Source organism: Diadema antillarum, unplaced genomic scaffold (assembly GCF_040938485.1).
Source record: "Diadema antillarum isolate AM-2024a unplaced genomic scaffold, OU_Dant_1.0 seq00000567_RagTag, whole genome shotgun sequence".
Taxonomy (NCBI): Eukaryota; Metazoa; Echinodermata; class Echinoidea; order Diadematoida; family Diadematidae; genus Diadema; species Diadema antillarum.
In genome coordinates, this window is record NW_027271506.1 from 1072103 (window position 1) to 1081816 (window position 9714).

A 9714-nucleotide genomic window follows, 5' to 3' on the forward strand; every position below is an offset into this window, starting at 1 on the left:
TCGGACCTCAATGACAGTCTGAATGTACAGCATTTCAAAATGGATAACATCCATACGGCTACAACCCTAATTTCCCCTGGTTGTTACCTTGCCTCAATCGACCTTCGAGATGCCTACTACTCTGTCCCTGTTCACCCCTCATATCGCAAGTATTTGAGATTTGTCTGGCACGAGAAATGTTGGCAATTTAAGGTACTCCCCAATGGCCTTAGTACAGCGCCTAGGCTCTTCACAAAGCTTATGAAGCCGGTGTTCGCAAAGCTGCGACAGGCAGGCCACCTGGTTGTGGGGTATTTAGATGACACTCTCATAATCGGTGAAACTGAATCACAAGCACTAGAAGCGGTGCAAGCAACCACAAAACTGCTCTCTGACCTTGGTTTTGTCATTCATTCAGAGAAATCTATCCTAGAGCCTCAGCAACGGCTCCAATTTTTGGGGTTTATCTTGGATTCGGAAAGCATGACTATAACGCTCCCGCATGAGAAATGTCAAAATATCAGGGCAGTATGTGCGGAATTGCTAGGGAAACAAAACCCTACTATCAGGCAGGTGGCGCAGGTCATTGGGAAACTGATTGCTACTTTCCCTAATGCTATTCAATATGGCCCCCTCTTCTATCGTAACCTAGAAAGAGACAAAATTCTTGCACTAAAATCAAGCAAAGGGCATTTTGATAGACCTATGAATTTGTCTGAAGCTTCTAAACAGGAGTTAATGTGGTGGTTCAATAACATTCACTGCCAGTCGGCACCAATTAGTCGAGATCGGCCAGCTTTAGAGCTACGTACTGACGCCAGTGGGCAAGGATGGGGTGCCACTGATTTAAGCAGTGAAACTGGCGGTAGATGGGATGATCAGGAGATGGTGCATGCTCAAAACAATGATATCAACTATCTTGAAATCTTAGCTGCAGGGCTTGGTTTGAAGTCATTTTGCGGCCACCTGCATGATACACATGTGCTCATTAGAACTGACAACACAACAGCTGTAGCCTACCTGAACAATATGGGAGGCATTAAATCTCGAGCCTGCGACAGGGCAGCACGAGACATTTGGGTTTGTTGTAAGGAAAGGAATATCTGGATCACAGCAGCCTATTTACCAGGTCGTGACAATACAGAAGCAGACAGGAGATCTCGTCATTTTAATGACAGAACAGAATGGATGCTGAATAAGAAAGTTTTTACTGATATCACTAAGAAATGTGGTACTCCCCAAATTGATCTTTTCGCGTCCAGACTCAATAAGCAGCTGCCTGCGTACGTTACGTGGCTGCCTGACCCAGATGCGGTTTCTGTGGATGCATTCACTCTGAATTGGGGTGATCTGTATTTCTACGCATTCCCTCCTTTCTGCCTCATCCCCAAATGTCTCCAAAAAATAGAAAACGACAAGGCACATGGTCTCTTGATTGTCCCAAACTGGCCTACGCAAGCGTGGTTTCCTCGCATGAGGAGAATGCTTAAAGATGAACCACTCTTAATTCCTAGACACAGGAATTTGATTACGCAACCAGTATCTGGGGAACCGCACCCTTTACACGCTTGCCTTGATCTGTTATGTTGCAGGTTTTGAAGCTGCCGTTCGAGAACTCTGGCATGAGCAGCAGAACGGTGGACATCTTGGCAGCATCTTGGAGGGCATCAACCCAAAGACAATATTGTACATATGATTATATAAGGAAATGGAGAAAGTTTTGTACACTTAAGAAGGAAAGTCACCTTCATGCCAAGATTAATTTTGTTTTGGAGTTTTTTACACACATGTTTTATATAGAGAACTTGAGCTATTCAGCTATTAACTCAGCACGGAGTGCACTTGCTACCTTTCTAGTGTTAGAGGATGAACAATTTACTGTCAGCACTCATCCGCTTCTCTCTCGTTTTATGAGAGGTGTGTTCCAGCTCAGGCCCCCAAGGCCGCGGTATTCGGAAATTTGGGACGTGAATATTGTTTTTAGATATTTGAGAAGTCTAGCTCCCGCTAACTCGCTTAGCTTGAAGCAATTAACGATGAAGCTGTGCATGTTACTGGCCTTGATATCCACCCAGAGGGTACAGACTTTGCATTGCCTGAATCTAGACTGCATGATTCTCAAACAATCTATGGTGTCATTCAAAGTTAATGAACATCTTAAGCAGTCTAGACCTGGGAATTTTGGATTGGACGTACTTTTGAAAGCGTACCCCCCAGACAGACGTTTGTGTGTAGTTACATACATTAAGGCCTACCTTCGGAGAACCAAAGAGATCCGAGGAGAGGAAAGTCATCTCTTCATTAGTTTTCGCAAGCCTTTCAAGAGAGTAACGGCACAGACAATTTCTCGATGGATCAAAGAAATCATGACTGGCGCTGGCATTGACACCACAATGTTCAGTGCACATTCAACCCGAGCAGCATCTAGCTCAGCAGCAAACAGGGCGGATGTACCTATTCCTCTGATCCTCGCAAAAGCAGGCTGGTCAAAAGAACGAACATTCCGTAAATTCTACGACAAACCTCTACAAGAAGAGGGACAGTGCCTGTCACAGCTCACTATGAGGGAATAATGGCCTCAGACCAAGGTAATTTGAGCTTACATTTTGCTTGCCATTGTGCATGCTTGAGTTTGTTCAGTTGGAACAAATGTGACTTCTGTGCTACAAAATCTCACTGTGAGTTCTTGCGTAAACTCACGAAATAAAATAGAAAGATTAAACGAGAACTTACCTGTTTGAAGTTTGATCTTTATTTTATGAGGGAGTTGGAGAAAGAATTCACAGTCCCTCCTCTCCCTTCCCATGGCATGAATACTATTACAAAACGTATAGATCAACTTCAAGTAAGTTCTCAATCTTTCCACTCTGACAGAAGTCACATCTTGTTGCTACGAAGTATGACTGCGCGCGCGTTGAGCGGGCTCTCACTGTGAATTCTTTCTCCAACTCCCTCATAAAATAAAGATCAAACTTCAAACAGGTAAGTTCTCGTTTAATCTTTCTATTAAACGTTACTACTAACGGTGTTAGGAGTAGGGTCCTACTAACGTTAGTAACTAGAACCTATTCGAATAGCTAGAGTACATTATTGTAACGTTAGGACTAACGTTAGATCTATTAAAAGTTAGGTTAGTGTGGTACGGTCCCGTCGGTAGGTAAAATCTACTTCTAACAATTGTTGATTATACTCTATATAGTAATAATACGAGACAGGGTTGATATAGGCCTAGATCTATTTCTAAATTTTAGAATGGTTTCCATTCTTATTAACTGACAATCTTAAGAGAAAAGCTTTTATTCAATTTCCTACCTCAAAGTCCTGGTTTGATCAATCGCCAATCCATTCCGAATTATTCACGATTCAATCGACCTAAAAAGCCATGTCCCATCCAGCGCACACAGCAACCGTGTCGCCGGCCGGCGCGGCGCGATGACTCTGCTGGTAACTGAGCATTCAAAGCTAGCTAGCCAGGAATATAATAGCGCTACGCCAAGCTTACCATGTATCCTGTGATGTGCGTCGCACACGTACACAAACTGTACAGTAATGTACAGTGCTTCACGAGTCGTCGCAAGCAAAAGTACAGCATGCCCTCATTCGACATAAATACACGTAAAAACCATTCAAAATCCAAGAAGGTCACGCTCATGTGGCTGATACACTGCCAATAATAAAGTGAAGAGGATTTGTGGAGAGAAAAGTACTCAGAGAGGGAGAATTTCTTCTTCCATAGAGGGCACCATGGTGGCTTGACCCAAGACTATTTCGGGTTTAATCTAAACCCGAAATAGACTTGGGTTTAACTAAACCTAGCTAGCAGAATACAAAATTAAACCTCAGGTCTAGCTAAAACATCATTTTCCCCCTGCAATATGGCTTCCGTAAGAACATGTCATGTGAACAACAATTACTTGGTTTCACAAGCGATTTACATAGGAACTTGGAAGCAGGACGTCAAACGGATGTTATAGTCATGGATTTTTCAAAAGCTTTTGACAAGGTTGGGCATGAGCGGCTTTTACGTAAACTGGACTACTACGGTATCAGGGGGAAAAATCTGAAATGGATTCAAAGTTTTCTCAATGGAAGAAGTCAGAGGGTCGTTTTGGATGGTATTAAATCTTCTTCAGTAGCGGTAGGATCTGGAGTGCCTCAGGGGTCGGTTCTTGGGCCTTGCCTCTTTCTACTTTACATCAATGACTTGCCTGATGGTCTCGCGTCAAAGGTTCGCCTTTTTGCTGATGATGCAATTTCTTACATGACTATCGACAATCAACATCATACGCAAAATCTTCAAGAGGACCTAAACAAAATTGGTGACTGGGCGAAAAAATGGATGATGGATTTGAACACAGATAAATGTAAGGTTTTGACGATATCCAGGAAAAGAAGTAAGTTGCAACACGTGTATCATCTAAATAACGCCCCTCTTGAATCTGTTGAATCCGTGAAGTACTTGGGTGTAACCATCACTTCTGATTTGAAGTGGACCCAACACATCAACAATACTGTCAATAAAGCCAATAACGTGCTTGCATTTCTAAAATGCAATCTTCGCATAAAATCTTCTGATGTTAAAGCCACAGCTTACAAAACATTGGTTCGACCAATTGTTGAGTATGCTTCCACAGTTTGGGACCCATCTACCAAGAACCTAATCCACCAAGTGGAAATGGTCCAGAGAAGAGCTGCGCGATTCACTTTAAATCGCTACCATAACACCTCGAGTGTCACCAAAATGCTACAAGAACTTAATTGGACTACTCTGGAACAGCGCAGAGAAAGTGACAGGCTAATTATGATGTACAAAATAGAAAGATTAAACGAGAACTTACCTGTTTGAAGTTTGATCTTTATTTTATGAGGGAGTTGGAGAAAGAATTCACAGTGAGAGCCCGCTCAACGCGCGCGCAGTCATACTTCGTAGCAACAAGATGTGACTTCTGTCAGAGTGGAAAGATTGAGAACTTACTTGAAGTTGATCTATACATTTTGTAATAGTATTCATGCCATGGGAAGGGAGAGGAGGGACTGTGAATTCTTTCTCCAACTCCCTCATAAAATAAAGATCAAACTTCAAACAGGTAAGTTCTCGTTTAATCTTTCTATTTTATTTCGTGAGTTTACGCAAGAACTCACAGTGAGATTTTGTAGCACAGAAGTCACATTTGTTCCAACTGAACAAACTCAAGCATGCACAATGGCAAGCAAAATGTAAGCTCAAATTACCTTGGTCTGAGGCCATTATTCCCTCATAATGAGCTGTGACAGGCACTGTCCCTCTTCTTGTAGAGGTTTGTCGTAGAATTTACGGAATGTTCGTTCTTTTGACCAGCCTGCTTTTGCGAGGATCAGAGGAATAGGTACATCCGCCCTGTTTGCTGCTGAGCTAGATGCTGCTCGGGTTGAATGTGCACTGAACATTGTGGTGTCAATGCCAGCGCCAGTCATGATTTCTTTGATCCATCGAGAAATTGTCTGTGCCGTTACTCTCTTGAAAGGCTTGCGAAAACTAATGAAGAGATGACTTTCCTCTCCTCGGATCTCTTTGGTTCTCCGAAGGTAGGCCTTAATGTATGTAACTACACACAAACGTCTGTCTGGGGGGTACGCTTTCAAAAGTACGTCCAATCCAAAATTCCCAGGTCTAGACTGCTTAAGATGTTCATTAACTTTGAATGACACCATAGATTGTTTGAGAATCATGCTGTCTAGATTCAGGCAATGCAAAGTCTGTACCCTCTGGGTGGATATCAAGGCCAGTAACATGCACAGCTTCATCGTTAATTGCTTCAAGCTAAGCGAGTTAGCGGGAGCTAGACTTCTCAAATATCTAAAAACAATATTCACGTCCCAAATTTCCGAATACCGCGGCCTTGGGGGCCTGAGCTGGAACACACCTCTCATAAAACGAGAGAGAAGCGGATGAGTGCTGACAGTAAATTGTTCATCCTCTAACACTAGAAAGGTAGCAAGTGCACTCCGTGCTGAGTTAATAGCTGAATAGCTCAAGTTCTCTTCATAAAACATGTGTGTAAAAAACTCCAAAACAAAATTAATCTTGGCATGAAGGTGACTTTCCTTCTTAAGTGTACAAAACTTTCTCCATTTCCTTATATAATCATATGTAAAATATTGTCTTTGGGTTGATGCCCTCCAAGATGCTGCCAAGATGTCCACCGTTCTGCTGCTCATGCCAGAGTTCTCGAACGGCAGCTTCAAAACCTGCAACATAACAGATCAAGGCAAGCGTGTAAAGGGTGCGGTTCCCCAGATACTGGTTGCGTAATCAAATTCCTGTGTCTAGGAATTAAGAGTGGTTCATCTTTAAGCATTCTCCTCATGCGAGGAAACCACGCTTGCGTAGGCCAGTTTGGGACAATCAAGAGACCATGTGCCTTGTCGTTTTCTATTTTTTGGAGACATTTGGGGATGAGGCAGAAAGGAGGGAATGCGTAGAAATACAGATCACCCCAATTCAGAGTGAATGCATCCACAGAAACCGCATCTGGGTCAGGCAGCCACGTAACGTACGCAGGCAGCTGCTTATTGAGTCTGGACGCGAAAAGATCAATTTGGGGAGTACCACATTTCTTAGTGATATCAGTAAAAACTTTCTTATTCAGCATCCATTCTGTTCTGTCATTAAAACGACGAGATCTCCTGTCTGCTTCTGTATTGTCACGACCTGGTAAATAGGCTGCTGTGATCCAGATATTCCTTTCCTTACAACAAACCCAAATGTCTCGTGCTGCCCTGTCGCAGGCTCGAGATTTAATGCCTCCCATATTGTTCAGGTAGGCTACAGCTGTTGTGTTGTCAGTTCTAATGAGCACATGTGTATCATGCAGGTGGCCGCAAAATGACTTCAAACCAAGCCCTGCAGCTAAGATTTCAAGATAGTTGATATCATTGTTTTGAGCATGCACCATCTCCTGATCATCCCATCTACCGCCAGTTTCACTGCTTAAATCAGTGGCACCCCATCCTTGCCCACTGGCGTCAGTACGTAGCTCTAAAGCTGACCGATCTCGACTAATTGGTGCCGACTGGCAGTGAATGTTATTGAACCACCACATTAACTCCTGTTTAGAAGCTTCAGACAAATTCATAGGTCTATCAAAATGCCCTTTGCTTGATTTTAGTGCAAGAATTTTGTCTCTTTCTAGGTTACGATAGAAGAGGGGGCCATATTGAATAGCATTAGGGAAAGTAGCAATCAGTTTCCCAATGACCTGCGCCACCTGCCTGATAGTAGGGTTTTGTTTCCCTAGCAATTCCGCACATACTGCCCTGATATTTTGACATTTCTCATGCGGGAGCGTTATAGTCATGCTTTCCGAATCCAAGATAAACCCCAAAAATTGGAGCCGTTGCTGAGGCTCTAGGATAGATTTCTCTGAATGAATGACAAAACCAAGGTCAGAGAGCAGTTTTGTGGTTGCTTGCACCGCTTCTAGTGCTTGTGATTCAGTTTCACCGATTATGAGAGTGTCATCTAAATACCCCACAACCAGGTGGCCTGCCTGTCGCAGCTTTGCGAACACCGGCTTCATAAGCTTTGTGAAGAGCCTAGGCGCTGTACTAAGGCCATTGGGGAGTACCTTAAATTGCCAACATTTCTCGTGCCAGACAAATCTCAAATACTTGCGATATGAGGGGTGAACAGGGACAGAGTAGTAGGCATCTCGAAGGTCGATTGAGGCAAGGTAACAACCAGGGGAAATTAGGGTTGTAGCCGTATGGATGTTATCCATTTTGAAATGCTGTACATTCAGACTGTCATTGAGGTCCGATAAATCTAAAATTAGGCGTATGTCCCCATTTTTCTTTGGGCGTGTAAAGATATTGGACACAAATTCTCCAGCCATATGCTGGCATTCTTCGATTACGCCTTTCTCGGCCAGTTTTCGAATTTCATTGTCAATCTTGCTCTCCTCAGCATTACCCACTCTGTAGTGGTAAGGCGGTTTACCTCTATGAGGTGGGCTATACGCCTCTTGAAATTCAAGTTTGTAACCGCTAATTGCATCAAGTATGAAAGGATCAGTGGTAATATGATTCCACTGTTTGCTAAAATGCCTCAATCGACCCCCAACGGGCAGGTCTAATGGAACATCTATATGTTCAATGTCAAAAACTGACTGTACAGTGTGAGTAGATTGTGTATTTCCACAACAAGAGCTAGGCCTGCAACTTACCTCCTTGGGTAGTGCAGTTACTTTCTCCGTGACACAGTGTTTGGCTTGGCTGGGGTTGCTGTCGAGTAGCTCTGCCCCCGGTTGTGCGCATGAGCTGGAGGTGGGCGAGTCTGCGTGTGCGGGGCTGAATGTCTGTATCCCCGCTGCTGCTGGCCTAAAAAAGGCCTGGATGTATCGCCAGCTGCGAGCCAGCCTGCGTTCCGATATTGCTTCCGGCTGAATCCACCGCTGGCCGTGCGCTTGTATGGGTGGTACGGCTGATGAGTAGATCTCTTAGCCTGGCCTTTAACCACACTAAAGGCAGCCCTATTCTCCTCCTTGAGATCTTTTACACGTTGTCCCAAGTCATCACCGAATAGAAACGCGGTCACGGGCGTAGTAGGCTTGCACAGATGTGCGTAAGCAGCGTTCATATCGGGCTTGATCAGCTCCTTTCTCAGGCAATTCATCTCGTAATTGGCATTACAGAGTAAAGCGAGTGCGTCCTGTTGCGCCTCGTTCAAGTCAGTAGGAAGAGTTTGTAGGAACGCACACAGCCCGCGGGTAAGAGATTTCTGTACTCTCTGCAGCTTAACGTCTCTGCTGCGCGTAGTCTGTGTCACATTATCCCAAATCACTGGATTGACTTTGACTAGTAAGTTGGGGCAATTGCTCGGTGCTGGGTAGTTTGCCGCTGACTCTTCCATAGATTTTTCCTCCAGACAATGGGAGATGAGATAATTTGTAGAATTTGCCAATTCGTCATTGATAGGGTCGCCCACACAGGCGGAGACCGCAAATTTTGCAGCAAAGGATGGCACTTGTACTGGCCGCCCCGTGAGCTCTGCGGGTGCGTAACCCGCTGCCGCCGCAGGGAAATCGCATTCATCCCCACTGTAGCTGCTGCCGCCGTGGTCGTCGTGCAGCGTACCGCGTGCTTGCGTACTATCGTCTGTAGCACACACATCCATGCCCCCAAACGGCACACCACCGTGGTTTTCTGCGGTACAAGCCGTGCCAACATGGCCGGCACGTAGTTGCTGTTGTTGGATACGAGTAGGCTGAGACGGCAGTATTTCCATGACCTTTTCAAACATGGATTCGAGTTTAGAAAGGCGGGAAAGCACCTCCGCGTCCGTCTTCTCTTTAGGGGGAGCCGCCTTCTTACTTATAGGCCTGGTTTGGTGGGTTTTTTAAGGGTTTTCCCATTCCCTTCTTTCTTTGTTGGAGCCTTAATACTAGCCGGCGAACACTTGGGTTCATGATGCACGGCTGTAGTCACCATCGCCACGACAGACTTAGCTGTATGCAGGGCGCTCGTACTAGTGGTGCCACCCACGACAGGCTTAGCTGTATGCTGTGGGTGAGCGGAAAGCGGAATTTCCATCCCGCGATATCTCGTGAATAAAAATCCACTTCCGAAGCAAAGTCAGCTCTAACTGAGCTATAATAATAACAATCCACAATATGATAAGATATTGCGACGATGCACAGTTAAAAGGACGAATAAAACTGGATTTAGACTGCGATGAGGGAACTTAGCCCCTCGTGC

At 44.7% G+C, this 9714-nt stretch overlaps 1 protein-coding gene across 1 annotated transcript; it reads right to left on the bottom strand.

The window, feature by feature from the left end:
* Window positions 1-4822: 4822 nt before the first annotated feature.
* LOC139735260 (uncharacterized) lies at window positions 4823-9259 on the bottom strand. The gene is made up of 3 exons (XM_071646015.1): window positions 8536-9259; window positions 8184-8455; window positions 4823-6207 (listed from the first exon to the last, which is right to left on the bottom strand). The coding sequence occupies exons 1-3, from the start codon at window positions 9257-9259 to the stop codon at window positions 5227-5229; spliced, it is 1977 nt and encodes a 658-aa protein (XP_071502116.1). The 3' UTR covers window positions 4823-5226.
* Between the last annotated feature and the right edge of the window lie 455 nt (window positions 9260-9714).

What these genes read in the sequence shown, in the direction of transcription:
- LOC139735260 (XM_071646015.1), bottom strand. Translation starts at nt 9,259, where the DNA reads ATGTTTGAAAAGGTCATGGAAATACTGCCGTCTCAGCCTACTCGTATC. An exon ending in CGTGACCGCGTTTCTATTCG is followed by an intron (nt 8,456 to 8,535) that starts GTGATGACTTGG and finishes GGCCAGGCTAAG; the next exon opens with AGATCTACTCATCAGCCGTA. An exon ending in TAACTGCACTACCCAAGGAG is followed by an intron (nt 6,208 to 8,183) that starts GTAAGTTGCAGG and finishes GTTATGTTGCAG; the next exon opens with GTTTTGAAGCTGCCGTTCGA.